Here is a 21,795-nt window from a genome sequence, read left to right on the forward strand (position 1 = left end):
CATATAGTCGACAGATCGATTTTTAAATATGTCATTTTAAGCAAAAACAATATTATTTATTTGCCATGCCGAAAATAGTAATATATCCAAAAATTACGAAAAATCATAGAGTAGAAAATTATTTATAGTAAAAAATAGTTTTTACGGAGAATTGGGTAAAATCGCATTTTTCTTAGGCATTATAAAGTAGACAGTAGGACTCTACATTCAGGGGATATAACTCTGAAATGAATATTTTAAATTACTCGTTCATGGCTGCAATATTTGTTATCTACAAAGATAGACTTCTTTACTAAAAACACGTAGCAGTCATTCTACTCGAATTTTCGTAATTTTTGGATATATTACTGTTTTCAACATAACATTTAAGTATGCAATTTTGTTTTTGCTTAAAACGATATATAGTCAAATAATCGACTTTTTCATATCTTAAACACCAAAATTTTGTATTAAAAAAGAAATAATAATCAAATAGTTTAATGCAATTATTTTGTTCAATATTTTCTTCAAAGATGGCTTTGAAATTTTTTGGGGTTTTTTTTTTCGGTTAAAATTAATATTGAATTCTATTTTTAAATTTCTAAAATTTCAATGAGCAATGACAGCAAACTTTATGATAGGAAAAATATAATCTGTCACTTTTATGATGGATGTTGCAGAAATTTTATTATTTTAACTTTCTATTCATAGATTTGTCTGAAACAATACCTATTGTAAATGATTTATTGAACACAAGTTGCTATCTTACTGATAGTTGGGGGGGGGGGTAAACTGTGGGTTCGTACTTTTCCCAACAGTATTAGTGCATAAATAACCACAATAGATTCAATAGGAATTGAACTCGATATAGCTGATTCCATGGGATGCAACAGTATCCACTTGGCTGAATACATGTCCCCACCCACATGTGTGAAGAATACAAAAAAGTGTAGAAAAAAAAAGTTCCATTATTCAAGGCACAATAAAGGCAATCAGAGGAAAGGAAAATATTAACAAAAAAATGCAGCAAGATGTTTTTTTTTTTTATGACAATCAGGTTTGTAGTGATTTACCCATGTTGTAGTCACCAGTTTGTGGTGTGGTCTCTTGCTTTGGTAAAGACCATTTTGGACAGTGATAGCATATTTAAATGGTGCCAACAACCACATTTTCCATTTATAGATATTTTTTAATTTTTTGCTAAAACAATAACTTTTATACCACTTTTTATATTAGATGTCAGTGTGGTTCTTGGTACCATTCAAAAACGCTATCATTGTCTGAAATGACCTCTACCAAAGTCAGCGACAATGCCACAAACTGGTGACCCCCCCCCCCCGATGTGCCACACCACAGACTAAACAGGTATATTAAATTCTTTATTAAAATGATCTTAAAAACACTAGGAGTAAAAATATTACTAAATGATAACAAAAAAGGAGAAAATTCCACAAAGCAATCAGAAATAGATTGATCATACTTTTCAGAAGCCTCCAACTAATACAAGACATGCCCTCTTTTGTGGAGATTGCTTTAATTTTTTTTTTTTTTAAGATATTCTCATTCAGAGATCATTTCTTGATACTGAACCCAATGTGTTATTTGTTTCCATCTGCTTTCAAAGAATTTACTAAATTACCGTTGGTAAATAGTTGGACAGTGACCAATGAAGCAAGAAATCTTATGTTTGAGATGGATTGACCATATTCTTTAAAGGTTTCCATCTGGTACAATAAAATCTAGCCTCTTTTTTGTTTTCAGAAAATGATTTCTTCCTGTTTTTTTTTTCTTTTTCATGCATTCCATCTCCATGGCATTTTATTTTATGATATATTGTGTATTTTATCCTCATATCTAATATATAAAATTAATTTTGTCAGATTTATTAAGTTAGATCTTGATAGTAGTTCATTTGAAAAATTAATAGTTCCTTCTAAATGGTCATTTTGTTTGGTATATATGCATGTATGTTCTGTTGTAAAGATTCTTTTTTCGTTTGCCCTGCAGTTTTATGTTTAAACAATCTTCACGTGTTGATGCTAACTGCATCTTTTCAATTTAACAGATGTGTAGTTAATTCCAAGTTAATTGTTTTTGTTAAGTATTATTTAGGTTTTAATATGGAGATAGCAAAATAAATATGGATTCATATGTCTGTACTTATTGAAAAATTCATTTGTTATACGCGATAATTTATTCTTATGTACTTATCATAATGTATTTATCTTTCGATTATACGTGCAACAAAAATTCTGATCCCAGTAACCATATTTTTATTAGTGAAGAGGTGCAATTTTTTATGGTTCATTTTGTTATCATTCAGATAGAGTAGAGACATCTTGGATTTTCAAAGTCGGTAACTCATCAGAAGAAAAGGATAAAATCGTATCAAAATCCCCAAATAAAGTATTTGCTATATAAATGTTTTTAAAAATAAAAGTTTTTTTCTTTTTTGTTCTTTTGAGGCTTTTAAGTACGATTCCTGAGTTTTCTTTTGGTGAGTTACCTCCCTTTAAAATTCAAGCTATGTATCTATAGCTTGTTTGTCTGAGCGAAGACAAAAATAACCATAAACAATTGAACTTCTTCACCAATAAATAAAGATATGATCACTGGAATTTGAGTTTCTATAGCTTATTTATACATGGTTTGAAAGTAAAAATTAATTTAGCTATTTATCTTAAACATTGAAACATTGACTACATGAAAATGTGCTCAATTTCTAAATAACACGAAATGATAAAAAGTTACAAATAAATAAATGTTGTCATAGATGCCAATAATTATTATATCTATTAACAGAATTATGAGACAACATTTTGCATGTCTGTATGTGTGTTTCTCGCCTCTTTGTGACATACACACTTTTTGGTAAAAAAAAAAAAAAGCAGCATTGTTTAAAAAAAAAAGAAAAGAAAAAAGTAAAACAAAAATGAAACTAAAAACACTCAGGCAACGTCAAGTAGCTCATATATATATATATATATATATATATATGGGTATACATAAATACATGAAGATAAAAATAACATAATGACAATATCTGCTTATGAATACAACCTATTTAAAACAAAACGAAAAATAAAAACAATTGAAAGATAAACGAAAAAATACAAATAACAATGAAGAATAACATTTTTTTTTTTAAACGATTGAGCAAAAAAGAAATTTCAAAGGACGAAAAAATTTCATGTTGATGTAAGCAATTGTACAGATTTTTATGTTCATTTTAAAAGAAAAATTTGTTTAACATTTCTGTTGGAAGATCTTTGTTCCTTTGTTGTTTTTCTTGCCAATCAGATTGATGCCAATTCCCTCTTGGTTGTGATCTCGACAACCAGTTTCCCTGGACGCTGGATTTCTCCTTCTTTACCTCGTCCAAACAGGTCAACTTGCTGGATTCTTCCATCACACTCATCAATCGATGTGAATACGTGTTTTCCCATATACTGGTCTCGGAGCATATTATTATTCCATATCTATCAAAGAAAGAAATCAAACAAACATTATTATTTTTTTATTTATTTTTTTTTTTTATTACATTTTCACCCCAAACAAGGCATATTGCCACTTTGTTGTAGGGGGCTACTATCAGGGACATGGGCATCAGGGGTACTGTTTAGGGAGTTGGGCAGCAAGATGTCGGTTCACGTTGCACTTGAACTTCTGCATGTCAGTACAGTTGGGGAAGCAGGGACCCGGCAGGGAATTCCAAAGTGGGGAAAAAACTACTGGAGTAGAAGGCTCTCTTACATCTAGGGATCTCTACTGTGAAGGGGTGGGATTTAGCTGCTTGTCGGGGGTATTTACGTCGAGGGGGCACAAGTGCTTGCAGTTCATCAGAGCCATTAAAGTACTTGTAGAAAAAGCAGAGGGATGCAACATTTCGTCGATGGGACAGGGGCTGAAGTTTATATGACAGTTCAGGACCTATCAGATTGGCGACTCTTTTGAACCTTGTCTAGAAGCGAGAGACTAGTGGTAGATGCACCAGCCCAAATATGACAACAATACTCCATACATGGGCGAATGGTGGCCTTATAGAGGTATAGGATACTTTCGGGCGTTAGTATCTTTCTAACACAGTAGAGAGAACCTACCTTCTTCGCTTCTTCGCAGCGGTCCTGGCGATACTCTCAATGTAATTGTTCCAACTCATGTTTCCTGAGAGCATTAGGCCGAGGAGTTTAAAGGATGTACTTTCAGATAAAGAGTTTATTGGTGGTAGAGAAGGTTTCTTGTAATTATTGAAGGAAACGAGTTTAGTCTTGGCAGCATTGAATGTGACCATCCATTTATGTCCCCATTCCACTACAGATTGGAGGTCATCCTCTAGTGTTTCTGCCATTTCTTTAGATATGTGTTCATTTGTTTTCCTGTCGTGTCTGTTATAGAGTGTGGTGTCGTCAGCATATATATCCATCTCACAGGCAATTTTGTCAGGGAGGTCATTTATGAATATTAGGAATAATAGAGGTCCTAGGATACACCCCTGAGGCACTCCCGCATTTATATCACATTGTTTAGATGTACGACCGAGGACAACCTGGATTTTTCTCTTATCTAAGAAGGATTTAATTATGTCATGTATTCTTCCAGTGATACCATATGATCTGATTTTCCTGAGAAGACCTTCATGCCATACCCTACAAAAGATAGATATATCTAGAGCTACCGCTCTACCCTCCCCCACTTTGTCCAGTGAATGGTATATACGTTCTGAGATTACAGTTAGGATGTCTGCTGTTGAACGGGCTTGTCTAAATCCATATTGTTGGTCAGTCAGAAGTTTAGCATCTATAAGGTGTTGGACTAGAGCTAGGTTAATTATTGTTTCAAATATTTTGGCAAAAAAGTGGGAGGGGCAATAATTTACTGGGTCAGTTCTTTTGCCAGAATTCTTGAAAACTGGTACTACAGAAGCAGTTTTCCAGCAGGCAGGAAAGCAAGATTCATTAAGGCATTTAAAGCATTATAAGTATCGTTATCAGTATTGTTATTCTACATCAAGCGAAGAAATTAATCATTGTTATTTAAGATCTATCAGTTATTGAAAAAACTTGAAATAAAGAGAATATTCCGAAAATATTATCACACTCAACTTTACTGTTGTTTTAGATTTGTTCAGGGATTTTCATTTTTGCTCAGGATTTTCCAGAATAACCTCTTGCATAACATTTACTTTGGAAGTGAAACATGGAAATAAAATTAGGAGATTGATTTATCAGAACGGATTTTTGTGTACATTCAATAAATTTAGCACTGAAAATGTTATTTTAAAGTTTAGCATAGCTGACACATGAAAATACTATTTCAAACTTAAGGGAGACAGACCAACAATAATACTATTTCAAACTTAAGCATGACAAACCAACGAAAGTACTATTTCAAACTTAAGCATGATGAACTGACAGACAGAGCTTCTTTATAGAGATGCGATGTTGCATGTAAAATGTTTCATAAAAAATAATTTGGTTTTTGTTGTGTAAACAAACAAAACGATCTTACCTGAATTTTAAGAGGTGCAGTGTTTGGTTTTCTTCGGAAGAAAATAGCGGAACTATTGAACTCTGGGTCTGTTGTGTCCTTTCTGACAGGAGAGTACACCTTTTCTCCTTCACACGATATTATAGCATAAGGATCAGCTCCTATTTCAAAGGAAAATATGAGACATGCAGCTTAAGTTTAGGAATGTCCAGTTTTCTTTTGTTTTTTGTTTTTTTTTTCAACAAAAGAAAACTTACAATTTTATAAGCGTATAAAGATTGATTATTGTGCAAAATTTATGATTGCATTTTTTATTTTTAACTTCCATAAAAAACTGTCACAGATAAATTTGCATGTAAATAAATGGAAAAAAACAACCAAGCAAAAAATTAAAAAAAAAGCATACCATTTATATTATTTAGATTCTCATCTTGAGCATTATTTTCACAATGCGTAGTAGATAAAGTACATGCTAAAATTCAGTTGTAAGTCACACTCTTCTGAAGATTGAAGGCTCCATCCTCAGTGTAAGCGACACTCAAAATAGAATTGTGAATTACTTAGAACTTTTACCTGGTCATGGTTGACGAAATGAGACCAAGCTACCTCCATGGATTAAAATATCGAAATTTCATGCTCATTTCTGAGTGATAAAAAGACTCATGGTTACATCAACCAAAACATTGTAAAAATAACACTCAAGATGAGAACAGTAGTTCGAAAAATTCAAATAATATGAATAATCAATCCTCATCTGAAAAATTCAGAAAAATAATTTTTTTTTTTATAAAAGTGGAATCTCTAGATAGAAAATTAATTGGTTCAGGCTTGGCTTTCGTATCTTGAAATTTTTGTATCACAAAAGGCGTTTTACACATTAATTGTCGAATACATTCCAAGCCCTATGAAAACACTTATTAAATTTTATAATAAAGGCAAAACTAGAATAAAATAAGAGCCAAATAACCTAACCGTTAATAATATCTTCACTTGCTATTAAATTTGTACTTTTCTTGGATATCCAAATATAAAATTCTATTTAATAAAAAACATTTTTATCATAACTTGCAAGGTCATAATTTCAATCAAATCTATATATGCATGCACGCGGAAGAAAAAGGATTCAAAGTGAAATTAATTGTTTATTTTCTTACAGCTAATTTGTGATTTCTAAGAAAAATGATAACAAATTCCTCCCCTCACCCCCTTACAAAAATCTCAGAGGGTGAATATGATAAAAATTAAAACAGAAAATCTTTCTTCAATCTATAATCTTCAAATGTGTTGAAAATTGTAATGCTAACACCAATTCTTTAATTTTTAAAATTATTTTAATTTATGAGGAGGTAAGTAGAAAAAAGAAATTCAAGTCAAGACAAAAATGTTTTCCAGACTAAAGTACTAATTTTTTTTAAATTGAATATCCCGATTTTTAAAAGATTTTTGAAGAATTAGGTGCCTAAAAAATAGTCTGTCACTTATATCTTTCATATCCTGCAAATTATTTCATATGCAAAAAAAAACAAAAAAACTTTCATATGAAAGACTTCCACCCCATTTTTACCTTTTTTTCTATAAAGCTAAATCCAAATGTATATAAATAAAGTCCATATCAAAACTAGCGGCTGTGTTCCAAAATTCAAAATGATCAGTTAATTAGAATAAGAGTTAATGATTGTTGGCTGAATGATGAACAATAACACGAGAGGATTAGGCAGAATTTGAGTAGCTAAGAGGACGGTTTCACATGTATTTGTTGACATTAAACTTGAAGATGACCACGTTGTAGTCAACTGGAAAGCAGTCTTGTAGTATTGTGTTCCACAGACAGGTAGTTCATGAAAAGACATTTTTCTCATGAAAATTCTATTTAATTGAAGGTAAACAGAAAAAGAATGAAAAATTATTTACAGTGGTTGTAACTAGACAAGTTCTTGCTGTGTATGTGTTACAGGAGAGAACCATAAATTTGAGCTCAGTTGAACACTTACCATGGAAATGAGAATAGAGTAGAGAAAGACTAGCAATGTTTCTTCTGTGAGAAAGAAGCTGAAGAGATGAAATCATTCCTAATAGATTTCGGAACCAATTTTGAACGCAAGAATGCTACGAATGGCACCACTCTAGACGTGGCAGCAGTATTCCATCTTTGGTTGCATCTGATGCTTATTCAGGTAGAGGATTGCATCAGGAGCCAGGTACTTTCTCAAGCAATAGAATGATCCAACAATTTTTTTCAGTGGCCTTAGCAAGAGATTTGATGTAACTCCTATTTTAGATTTAGGATTTGAGTATTCGTGGTGAAAGGAATGAAGCTTGGTTAGAATTAAAAGTGTTAAGACTAACAAGCCACTCCTTCCCTCATTGCAGCATGTGCTTCAGGTTAGAAGAGAGAAAGTCAGTAAGATTATGATCATCAATGCTATCGAATTCACCCAACTTTACTATTATATAAAGGACAAATGTCTGTTATTGTGCGTGCGTATGTTTGTATATCCGCTAAAAAATTTTGTTATCTGTATTGAAGCAGTATGAATGCAATATCATTAGAAAGAGTAATCTCTTGGACACAATAAAAAAAATTAGATAAAAATCATCAATTATTTCTTGTAGAAATGTTGTTTTGCTTAAGGGAGAGGGAGTCAGGTAAAAACCTTAGTTTTGATGCTTTTTGTAAATCATGCATGCGCAAACGGTCATTTCGTTCTTTTGTTTCAAAAAGATAAATTTGCAGAATCATAACACCTGTGTCATGTCGTGGTCCCCTCGATAACACATTCCCTCACAAATTCAAGTTATGCGAGTTCGCGCCCAGCACGCGGCATCTAAAAAAATTTTTTTTTTTTGCTTACAAAATTTTCCTTTTAGTTTTGCTTCTGGCTGATGGCACCCACGCCCCCTTTTTTTTATGACCAAGCAACGCCCCCTCCATCCGCCAGTACTATATAAGATACAAACTATTTTAGAAATGTTAAAACAGCTTTACAATTAGGCCACCACTCTACAGGGACACACATCAAAATTAAGTCTAAAGCTTTTGTTTTTTCTGAATTTTTGAGATGAGGACTGATAATTTACATTATTTGGATTCTTCAGATTACTATTCTCATCTGGACTATTATTTTCATAATGTTTTGATCAATGTAACCTCCAATTTTCTTCAGGTACATTTTGTTGAACTCTGGAATCTTCCTGACAAACTCAGGAATCTGCATGGAACTCCAAATGGAATTTTACTGCAAATAAAACCTGTGGCATAACAGACAAAAGACTTGATAAAATTCAGTTCTAAGTGACACTCTTCTGGAGGTTGAAGGTTCAATTCTCAGTGCAGGTAATACTAAGAATACAATTGTAAATTACTTAAAACTTCCACCCAGTCACGACCGATGGAACGAGAGCATGCTACTTGCGTAGATGAAATAAAGGATTCTGTTTGAAATTCTGTACAAATCCCTGAGTTCAACCAAATACACCTGAAGAAGGCCTTAGGTTATATCGGCTGAAATGTAAGAATAACACTCAAGATGAGAATAATAGTCTGAATAATCAAAATAATATTACTACTGGGTAATATTGGATAACCATGCTAGTATCAAATAAGAGAAGAATTAAGATAAATCTGTCAATATTGTACCCGTATTTTCTTGTTTCTCCAATCCTATGGCCTTGATCACCTTGACGCGTGTGACGAGAATTGGTTCTTTTGCACAGCATTGCCACATCGTACGAACTGGTTGGTCATGTTCTAATACTCTACAAAAAAAAAAAAAAAAAGAAAAAGAAAACCAAAATAAAAATTATATAAATGTTTCTAGAAACATTTATCTATGAAAATCAAACGTGTTTAGTTACAGAAATCTTAGAAATGTATTTCATACTAAAACTTGGTTGTTTGCAAACTGAATGTTTTATATTGCAAATTCACGATGGTAAAATATGTGACAAAGTGCTTGACGGAGAGAAATAAAACGAGGGAGAGATTTATCAAGCACAAAAGTTTTATAATTTCAACACTGAGTTCATTTTCTATTCAATCAAAACTCCAAATAATTTTTTTTAAATATTCTACTGATTTGGTTCTTGTCCAGAATTCTCCTATATCATAAAATGAAAATAAAGAAAATTCTGTATGGTTTATGTACCCATGATAAAATGAAAATATCAAACTCCAAAATTCACATAAACTGGTGAAGTACTTTTATTTTTATCAAGAAAATCATTTTTAAGCAATAAATGGAAATTCGTATCCATTGCAACATAAATCATGCAAGTTTGAATTATCGTTGGGTTATTTCCCTTTGTTTCTTGAGCTTGTTTTCAAAATGGCGCCCAAAACTGTCCCTCCTTGATTACTCATAGAATTTGATTTTCTTATTTAAAACCTGGGTGTGCCAAGTTCGAATCCAGTCCATTCCATGAAAACACTTTCATCAAATGAGCACCTGACCTTGTGTCTAACGGAAATAAATAAAATAATTTTTATTGTAATATAAAAAAATGTTGCTTACTTTTTTAAATGTTGGATTTCTTTATTAAAAAAAAATTATATATTTTTTTTTTGCCATTATATTTTTTTACTCTTTTTTACCCTCAAACAAGGCGTATAGACACTTGACACATAAGGCTAATATTTGGGATCATGTCTACTGGGAGTTGAGCAACGAGATGTCTGTTCACATTACATTTAAACTTCTGTAGTTCAGTACACAGAGAAGCAGGAAACAGGTAGAGAATTCCAAAGTTTAGCAATCCAAGGGAAGAAACTATTTCCAGCATCTATGGACCTCGAAAGTGAAGGGATGGAATTTTGCTGCTTGTTGGGTTAGTCGCAAGGGGACACAATTACTATGAGTTCATCGGAGCACATTTCATTAAAGTATTTTAGTGTTTATTCGTTGGAACAATAAAGACCATCTGATTATCCTGAATCAGGATAGAGAGGTCATCATTGGTGAGTGTGGAGATGGCTTCAAAGCATTGTTCTTCCTGTCTTGCTTGCGCTTCTCTGCAACAGCTTTCCTGTCATCTTCATATTGGCGAGCACCATCATAAACAGCAGCTTCCACTTGGTTCTTTCTGAAATTGTCTGCTCCCATGATAATTGATCAACATTGAAAGCCTTCAGTGATGCCTTCAAAGTGTCTTTTAATCATTTTCTCTGGCCGCCATGGGAGCACTTGCCATATTGGAGCTCACCAAACAAAAGATTTTTGGCCAGTCTGATACATGACCAGCCCAGCAAAGAACGAAAACAAAGAAGACACCTATTTACAGAAGGACTGCATGAAGGTTGCCAACATCCATAAGTGAAAGTGGTGATATGAAACAGTATTTGAAACTTGCCAATTTGAGTCATCAGTCCACATTGATATCCACGGCCACCTTTTGAAAAGCCATATTAACAGAATGGAGTTAATGGAAGGGCTATCTCGAGAGAAAGAATAATGAGGAGTCTTGGTGTTCCTATTTATCAAGACCTTACATCATGTCAAACTAAGACAAAATCTAATTCTAAAGCTTTCTCACATCACTTGGTTAAACCAACTAACCAACCATAAACGGCTTCAGCTGACCTCCTTCGATTATCAATCAATCATACTGAAATCAATACACTGACCGTTTCACTGCATCACAGTTCTTCATTGTTATTAGACTAGCGATTGTTTCAAGCTGAAAAAAAAATACGCTCACTTGGTCAACAGTCGGAGTTGCTACCCCTCTGCCATCAACACTTCCTGTTAACCTTTTATCATCAAATTATACTTTCAAGCCGCCTTTCAAAAAAAACAATAATTCTTACTCTTATGCCTTGTCAATTGGTCTTTAAAATACAGGTGCATACGTGGTTCAACAAGTGAATGAGGGGTTTGTTTATCTTTGTGCATCAGTTGCATGCTAACTTTCGTCGCGTATAGGGTTCATGATTAAAAAATTTTTTTATTACATAAAAAAAAATCTGGCAGTAAAGGGTTAACGGGAATTTTTAATGCACACATATACATGAATATGTGCACACATATACATATATACACACATATACATGAATATATGCACACATATACATGTATACACACATATACATGAATATATGCACACATATACATGTATACACATATATACATGAATATATGCACACATATACATGAATACACACATATACATGAATATATGCACACATATACATGAATATATACACACATATACATGAATATATGCACACATATACATGAATATATACACACATATACATGAATATATGCACACATATACATGAATATATGCACACATATACATGAATATATGCACACATATACATGAATATATGCACACATATACATGAATATATGCACACATATACATGAATATATGCACACATATACATGAATATATGCACACATATACATGAATATATACACACATATACATGAATATATACACACATATACATGAATATTTGCACACATATACATGTATACACACATATACACACATATACATGAATATATACACACATATACATGAATACACACATATACATGAATATATGCACACATATACATGAATATATACACACATATACATGAATATATACACACATATACATGAATATATACACACATATACATGAATATATGCACACATATACATGAATATATGCACACATATACATGAATATATACACACATATACATGAATATATGCACACATATACATGAATATATACACACATATACATGAATATATACACACATATACATGAATATATGCACACATATACATGAATATATGCACACATATACATGAATATATACACACATATACATGAATATATGCACACATATACATGAATATATGCACACATATACATGAATATATGCCCACATATACATGAATATATACACACATATACATGAATATATACACACATATACATGAATATTTGCACACATATACATGTATACACACATATACACACATATACATGAATATATACACACATACACATGAATATATACACACATATACATGAATATATACACACATATACATGAATATACACACACATATACATGAATATATGCACACATATACATGTATACACACATATACATGAATATATGCACACATATACATGTATACACACATATACATGAATATATGCACACATATACATGTATACACACATATACATGAATATATACACACATATACATGAATATATGCACACATATACATGTATACACACATATACATGAATATATGCACACATATACATGAATATATGCACACATATACAGTAATATATGCACACATATACATGAATATATGCACACATATACATGAATATATGCACACATATACATGAATATATGCACACATATACATGAATATATACACACATATACATGAATATATACACACATATACATGAATATATACACACATATACATGAATATATACAACATACTCATGTTGATATATTCTCATTAGATTACCAAAGTTAAATACCAGATGGGTGACACTTGGCAATATTAGGCGCTGTATGTATTCAGGTTAGTGGTTATATATAATACCTCAGGGAGATGAATGCCCTTGTCTTGCACAGTCCTAGATCACCTGTGTAGTACCTAGTAGCATCCAATGATATTCTAAAGGGTTAACATAAAAGGGGTTTAATGAAGTTCCTCAGCTGTCGTGAAGGCAATCCATCTAGAAAAGAGGGGTGAGGTGCTCTGTTTAAAAATTGGATAGAGGGAGCCCGTTACAGCAATCTCCCAATGATTCTGTCACAAACAAAACATCTGCTTCCAATTTGTTGTGAGTCAGCACAGAAAACTCATATCAGTATGCGATCTGGTCTAACCAGAGGGAGTGAAACTTAAATATCCAACAATGTAGAACAAGAGAGGTGAAGATTTATTCAAAATTGGTGAAATCAAAGACCTTCAATAGAGTTTGGCATGTATGTTAATATGTTTGTCTTCACAAGTTTGTTAGCTATAGAATATCTGGAAATATTGTTTCAATTATCAAATTCTATTTTCTCATATCTATAAAAGTGAGAAATGTGTGTGCAAGGACACTTCTCAACCTATATACTCAACAAATTTTTTACTTACAGACTTGAAATTTGGTATATAGGATATTCAGACATGTAAAAAAATTTTTAAATCATTTTCATCCAGAAAAAAGGGCTGCTAAGGGATCAAAATTGAACAATTGGTATGTGGGGGGGGATCATTGAATTTTTATCTGTTTGTCAACTGTTTCATGAAATTTGAAAACACTTTTTAAATATTGTAGTAAGCTGATCTAATATTATTGTACTTGACTCACTGTCTTTAGGTTTTGGTTTTGATCTCAGCTCAAGTATTTTTTAGAAAAAAACATAATACTCGCATGCACATCTCAGTTTCTTTCCATTTTTTTACTTCATTTTTTTAAAAGAATTAAACGTTGAGTTTAATACTGTTCATTTTTTTACTTCATTTTTTTAAAAAGAATTAAACGTTAAGTTTAATACTGTTCATTTTTTTACTTCATTTTTTTAAAAGAATTAAACGTTAAGTTTAATACTGTTAATTTTTTTTTACTTCATTTTTTTAAAAGAATTAAACGTTAAGTTTAATACTGTTCATTTTTTTACTTCATTTTTTTAAAAGAATTAAACGTTAAGTTTAATACTGTTAATTTTTTTACTTCATTTTTTTAAAAGAATTAAACGTACAGATTAATACTGTTCATTTTTTTAATTCATTTTTTTAAAAGAATTAAACGTTAAGTTTAATACTGTTCATTTTTTTACTTCATTTTTTTAAAAGAATTAAACGTTAAGTTTAATACTGTTCATTTTTTTTACTTCATTTTTTTAAAAGAATTAAACGTTAAGTTTAATACTGTTCATTTTTTTAATTCATTTTTTTAAAAGAATTAAACGTTAAGATTAATACTGTTCATTTTTTTTACTTCATTTTTTTAAAAGAATTAAACGTTAAGTTTAATACTGTTCATTTTTTTAATTCATTTTTTTAAAAGAATTAAACGTTAAGTTTAATACTGTTCATTTTTTTTACTTCATTTTTTTAAAAGAATTAAACGTTAAGTTTAATACTGTTCATTTTTTTAATTCATTTTTTTAAAAGAATTAAACGTTAAGTTTAATACTGTTCATTTTTTTACTTCATTTTTTTAAAAGAATTAAATGTTAAGTTTAATACTGTTCATTTTTTTTACTTCATTTTTTTAAAAGAATTAAACGTTAAGTTTAATACTGTTCATTTTTTTACTTAATTTTTTTAAAAGAATTAAATGTTAAGTTTAATACTGTTCATATTTTTTACTTCATTTTTTTAAAAGAATTAAACGTTAAGTTTAATACTGGGCAAAACTGGGTACATCTTCTAGTATGTATATAAAAGGAGTTGTTGAAGAGTTGTTCAAGGTCAGAAGTTTACCTGAAAGAGTTATCCGAGGCAGTGTATACTCTTAGAAGAAATTCTCCTTCAACATCCGCGTTAAACGTGCAAGGAATAATCACATAGCGACCTTTTTTCATAGTTGTCCTCAAAAAGATGGAACGGCTGTTGCGGAAAACCGTGCTTGTAATAACCTCCTGGTAGCGCAAGTCATGCATCCGGTAGCGTCTGTTTTCTTCAACCTGAAAGACATAAAGCAGATGCCAAAATTAAGATATTTGTTGCAATAATAATAAAAGGGTCGATATTTACAGACTTCCAACCACAACATGATGTGACACAAGTTCAGAAGGTGGGGAGTGTCAAGTCAGCGTCCCTAAAGAAGGAGCACACTGACTTAACAAAAATTGCCTGAACAGTCCCATCGGCTTCCTTGGTAGGGGTGCTCAGGCAGTAAGTAATGAACTTACTCCACATGAAAACTGGATGGCAAGGCCTGGAAGGGTGGACTTCTAACACACTATCCAGGTGGTATACTTCAGTTCAACAGGTAAATAGCCTAGCACCTGTCAGTCTGGTTGTTGAGAACAGATCCTTGACTGGTATTTCTACCTAAGTCTCCAAGCAATTGAAGCAGTGAGAAGACACCAACAGAATCCCCCTTATTATTTTTAATAAGATGGTTAGTCACTATGTGTGATAAGAATGAACCAATCAGTTGCGAGAACAACTTTCTAACATTCACTGAATCTTATTGAATTCTTCAGTGATATTTTTCCATCTCAAAATAAGATTACGTTTCTGCTGATTGATGACTGGATTAATTCTTTGCCTGAGAAAACTTTTCTAGCTGGATTTATGCTGCCTTTTTTTTTTTTTTTGCTTGGAACTACATTTTTGTATTTCAAGAATTATTTTACAACCAAGAATATTAAAAAAATAAAAATAAAAAAGATGAGAGGTTGTTAAGTAAATAGGCAGTGACGGCATTGTATTAAAAATGTATGAGCATGCAAAAAAACAAAAACAAAAACAAAACAAAAAAAACACCTATGAAAATGTAGTCAACAGTCTCACAAATAGACAGATGCACATATGCCTCTCGTATGTGTATAGATGACTTACTTTAATTAAAGTGCATCCAATTGTTTGGTTGTCATCTCCAGCTTTGCTTCTTGTAGTCTTCTGCATCAACTGGATCATTATTTCGTCTTCATCATCAACAACATCAAATGCAAACTATTGAATGAAGAAGAAATCCTGTTAAACTGACATTATCACAATACAATTCAATACAGTTACAACAAGTTTTGCAGCAAAGAAAAGCAAGTAACAATAAATGATTAAGAGTAGTAATAATAGTATGAAACAGTCCCTTTAAAAAAATAATAATGAGGTGATATAGCTAAACTCAACCCATAAATTATCAACACTGAATTCTTATTTAAACTCATACACAACTCAAACTGTTCAACACCTACAATATTTATGCTCAAATTTGAATTATTTGCATGTTTCATATCAATGACTACATTTTCACAGTAATATCTTCAAACAACAGCTACACATAGCATCTCTATATAAAAAAAAATGATTTTTTATGGAAATTGCTCCAGACAAGACATGAAGCCACTTGATGAATGTAATTGGGCGTAAAAATATTTTTGAAAAAAACAAATGTAAAGAAAAATATTTGATGGAAAAAAGGTTACAAGTATTTTTATTTATATTTAAAGACAATATATTTTATAAATTGTGTAAAAATAAACATTTATTTAAAAAAAATATCTAAAGATATTTACGTGGAAAAAAAATAACATTCATAAAAGTAAATAAATGAATATTTATTATATTTAAAGTCAATACTGAAAAAAACCCCACAATAAATTGTAATTGTTATGAACAGGGACGAGAATCAGGCTATCACCCACTGCGTCTCATCATAAGTTCCTACAGATTAAACTCAGTTAATATGCCAGATTGCCCAAAAGCTTTAATATTACAAAAAGAAAGAAAATGCGATGATAATTGCAGACGAAATTGTAATAAAAAATGTAATGTAATCATATGTAATGTTAATTTTGTTATTTTTTGTTATTTGTATTTATAATGTTAATTTTGCTATTATATTTTGTTATTAATGTTATAAAACTAATAAGTTTTATAAAGAAAGTGTTTGAAAAGAAAAAAAAAATAGCTGCATCTTTTTCAATTCCTTAAATGTTTTATTTAATAAAAATTAAAATTCCTCTACAGTTATCGTCGGTTTATCCTTGGTATATAATAAAAGTTTTAGCATTCCAAATTTTTATATGAAAAAAAAAAAAAAAAAAAAAAATGAACGAATCTCTTAGTTATCTCCCTTAGAATAATCAGTTATTGGGTTGGTGCAAAAATAATGTCGTTTTTTTTTTTTTTACTTTAAGTTGAATGTCATAAAACAACATTATTTTTGCACCAACTTAATATGTCGGATTGCCTTAAAATCCATCAGCTAGAATCAAAATCATTTAGTTCTCCAGTTCAGTATTTACGATAATTACAGAGGAATTATAATATTTATTACACAAGTGCGATGACTTTAAAATTTAAGTACGTTTAAAGGATGCAAAACTTCAAATATTACCAAGAATAATAACTAAATAAATAAATAAATGTTATTCTATGTAAAATAGAAAATGCCATCGTAGTTTCCTTAAATAAAAATTAACTTAAATTGTTATATAAAAAAAAACCTTGTTATAGCATTTTTTTTTAATTACAATTCCTCTGTAACTATCGCACATTTTTCTTAATTTTATAATGTTAAAGCTTATATTTTTTGTTATTAATGTTATGAAATTTTGTTGCATTAAATTGTCATTGGGAAGTTTTACTGATTGCTCTAAGGGAAATAACTCTTCTTGCAGCAGGTCGACCGGTGTGAAGGTGCCAATCGATAGTACAACTAATAAAGTAAACACAAGGAAATAACAGCAATGAAGGGTGAGAAAAACAAATATCAAGTTGAAGACGATATGATGTTTTATTTTTATGAAGAAAAAGATAAAATGTACGGCAATGGATATCAGGATCAGACGGAGCAAGAATGGGTGTCTCGCAGGGTTGAGATTCTTGCATCGCTGAGACAGGATGGTGTGCCTCATGTTGATCTAAATTGTATAAGTAAGATCTGAGGAACTGGTAGCTGGACTTCAGTGGACACTGGAACGGTTAGTTTATTAACTGTATTTGTTTTGATCGAGGTTCAAAATAATGGTAGTTTGTTTTTGTTTAGTTTGTGAAAAATAAAGTGTTGTGTTTTGCTATTTTTATTACGCATGGTTGTGAAATAGTTCTAGGAGTGTCAGGTATCTGACGATGACATATTTTATTAACAAAATGGGAGTGGTGATCTGACACACCACGACACTATTTTACTAAGGCATACGTTTAACTATTATGTATTGTTGTGTTTTACATAAATTACATATTGCTGTTGGAAAAAATACTTGTGTGTCTATTCTTTTTAACATGGTATCTTTAAGAATATATGCATATATGTGCATATTTTGTTGAACAGTAGGAATAATTCCTGTTTGTTTCTCTTACAATCCGATTTTTCCATTTGGCAGACTGTTCAACGAAACATGCAGAAAAGCAAAAATGCTGCCAAAATATACTATATATATATATATATATATATATATATATATATATATATATGGGAGAATTAAAAGAATAAAATCGCTTCTTTAAGAGGAGACTGCTACACACTACTCTGAATCACCATTTGAATTTGATTGAAACTGAAATTCTTACAATGAAGCTTCTATTTATTAACAATATAAAAACGTACTTCGATGACTACTTTCTATTTTGCATTCAACTTGGACTTAAGAATTCTGGATAACATCTTTGCTCCTTAAGAACTTTCTCTTATTGTAATCTTAATCGCATACATTTATTTTATTTTACTTTACTTGGCTTTTTATACTTATTTTTTAAATATTTTTTATATTTATTTTTTATTCTTTTAAATTTAATAATTTTTTACTTCTTATACTTTTATTCTTTCATAATTTTATTCTTTTATAATTTTATTCTTTTATTCTTTTATAATTTTATTCTTTTATAATTTTATACTTTTTTATCCCTTATTCCACCTTTAGCTTATTTATATTCTTTATATTCTATCGTTTTATAATTTATCTTTTTTTATTATATTAATTATTTCTAATAATTTATATTCATTTAAATACCAAGTTGCAATTCCAATACTCCTACTAATATATACGAACCTCGCATAAATGCCCTATTTCAAGTAAACCCCTTTCATAATTATACCCCATAATTATATATAATTAAATAAACATCCTCTTTCAATCACTTCTCCTATATTCTTTCCTATCGCATAGTTGCACACAGGCACACATATATTGAACCCAATATAGTATATGTGGTATACACCTCCATCCATAGCCTTGAGCCCCAAGAGGCATAGGCCATCTACAACTTTGTAGATGCTTTTGCAGCGACTGAGTTCTTTTTACGGGTTGAGGGTGCTGGCTCCACGCCTAACCTTCCCAGAAGGGACATACAGCACCTAGCCTTCCCAAATGGTCACCCAACTGGTACTGGCCAGGCTCAACGTTACTTAACTTAAATTCTCTTCTCACGCACAATTATTTTGCTCCTAATGTAGCTATTGCTAGACGTTGCATCTCTATCAGTTTTCCTAGCATTTTCTCTCCTCTTCTGATAAAAAGCATTAGGCTTCAAAATACCATGGTATAAAGAGTTTTACTTATCCTACATCCCTAATTGATGTATCATCCTTAATGAATAAACAAATAAATCTATCTGCATGAGTATATATTTTTATATTGTTGTTTTATTTTATTGATATTAACTACTTCATTTAATCACATAAATTATTATACGAAAGTATAAATTTATGCATGGACTTTAAGTATTTACTTCAACAGTGCACAATACGTTGGTAGAGCTAGGTACTAAGTTATAAAATATATATGGCGATTAAGCTACACAGAATATTCCGCGTTTTCATCCACACTAGGATTCATCAGGCTTAATGAATAAGCCTAATGAATCCTAGCGTGGATGAAACGCGGAATATTCTGTGTAGCTTAATTACCATATATATATATATATATATATATATATATATATATATATATAGAGAGAGAGAGAGAGAGAGAGAGAGAGTCTGTTTATTATAGAAACATTATTGGTTACATACGTGCATACATGTTTCAGTGGAGTCACAATTCAGGGACAACACTTCATCAGACCAAAAAAGAAAATCGGTTTTGAAGCGGTTGTCAAGATTACATTGGTTTTTATAAAATATTAAGATGCGATCTACATTCCAGGGAAAATCGCACCCAAATATCTTATAAAAACCAATGTAATCTTGGCACTTGCTTTAAAATCGATTCTCTTTTCTGGTTTGATGAAGTGTTGTCCCTGAATTGGGACTCCACTGGAACATGTATGCACGTATGTAACCAATAATGTTAAACAGACTATATACTAGCTCTGTACTGCATTGAGCACTTTTTAATAATCATACAGGTTTCATTGGATTTACATCTAATTGATACAACCATTACATACACATATATATATATATATATATATATATATATATATATATATATATATATATATTAGTCTATGATTTTATTTAAATTTTTGAAGAAACTGTTTAGACCAGCAAACATTTACCAAATAAAGATGATAAAAAGGGAAACGATTAAGAGCATTTTAATTATCAGAATAAATTCTGATGGTAACTAGAAAATTGCAAGCTGGCAAAGTTTCATATGTGCAGACATGATTTTCTCATCAGAATCTGGAAAAGACAGCAATGGCTTACATATGATAAATTTCTTTTTTAAAGGAAAGTCACTGTCCCTTGAATTCGTGTCTGATCAAAGGGACACAACTCTTGAAGGTTTAAGTTTTAAATTTTGATCTACCAAAGCAAACTTCAACTTAAATGAAGCCAAATTTGTTTTAACAAGAAAACGAGTCAAAATTCTTCTGCAAAATTCTACTTTTCAGACCCTCCAATGCCCAGTCAGAATCCACAAAAATCATTTTCACTTAAAATGTTGGCAACCTTCATGTGGTTCCTCCCATAATCTCTAATGTCTTTCTAGAAAGAATTCTGTCTAGAAAAAATATTGAGGAAACTGATGCCAGCAATAGAATTTTGCACATACCTATCATAATTTAATCAAATTTAACCAAAAATCAAAATTTTATTTTATAAAAACAAAAATATGAATCTGAGATTCATACGATGATGATGACTCCAATATTTTGAAAAAAATTGCACAAAACTGTTGACTGCACACTAAAGTTTAAATTTATCCAATATTTTTGTTTTTATAAAATAAAATTTGATTTTTGATTAAATTTGATTAAATTATGATAGGTATTTGCAAAATGAATGGCTGATCTTCAAAATGTATCAACATTTGGACCCTTTCCTTCCACTTAAAAATTTTCCAAATCAAATTTTCAGTAGTATTAATTAACAATCACAGAACATAATGAACCCATTATTATTTTTAAAACATCTTAGTGAAAATGGAGTGAAACAAAAAACACTTTTACTAAAATTATAGTTTTTAGTACTACAAAAAATAAAAATAAAATAAATTTTTGTTGTTCTTTTAACATTTTTCACTGTAAAAATTTTTTAACATGTAAATATAACGTTGCCTTTATGCTTGAACCGTGTTCGTTACAGTTCAAACTTCTCTTGGACCCCCATGCCATCTGGCACCAGCGTTACTATCTCTTCTGACCACACGCTGGTATTAGCCAGCCATTTTTCGCCTTCGACTTTAAACATCCATATTCTTTGATGCGAACTTCACTTTTCTCAACCACGTA

At 30.8% G+C, this 21,795-nt stretch overlaps 1 protein-coding gene across 2 annotated transcripts in view; it reads right to left on the reverse strand.

Annotated features, from left to right (window-relative positions):
• Positions 1-3,021: 3,021 nt before the first annotated feature.
• The window catches only part of LOC145295846 (calpain-5-like), a 180,093-nt gene continuing 161,319 nt past the window's right edge, over positions 3,022-21,795 (reverse strand). For both annotated transcript variants that reach the window (XM_080141559.1, XM_080141560.1), the window contains exons 9-13: positions 16,012-16,125; positions 14,926-15,128; positions 9,104-9,222; positions 5,488-5,627; positions 3,022-3,458 (exon numbers count right to left, since the gene is read on the reverse strand). In XM_080141559.1, coding sequence (XP_079997685.1) covers positions 3,276-3,458; positions 5,488-5,627; positions 9,104-9,222; positions 14,926-15,128; positions 16,012-16,125 — 759 coding nt within the window. In that variant the 3' untranslated portion in view covers positions 3,022-3,275. The remainder of the gene's footprint in view (positions 3,459-5,487; positions 5,628-9,103; positions 9,223-14,925; positions 15,129-16,011; positions 16,126-21,795) is intronic.

This window comes from Euprymna scolopes, chromosome 16, assembly GCF_053919585.1.
Source record: "Euprymna scolopes isolate OS-2025 chromosome 16, ASM5391958v1, whole genome shotgun sequence".
NCBI lineage: Eukaryota > Metazoa > Mollusca > Cephalopoda > Sepiida > Sepiolidae > Euprymna > Euprymna scolopes.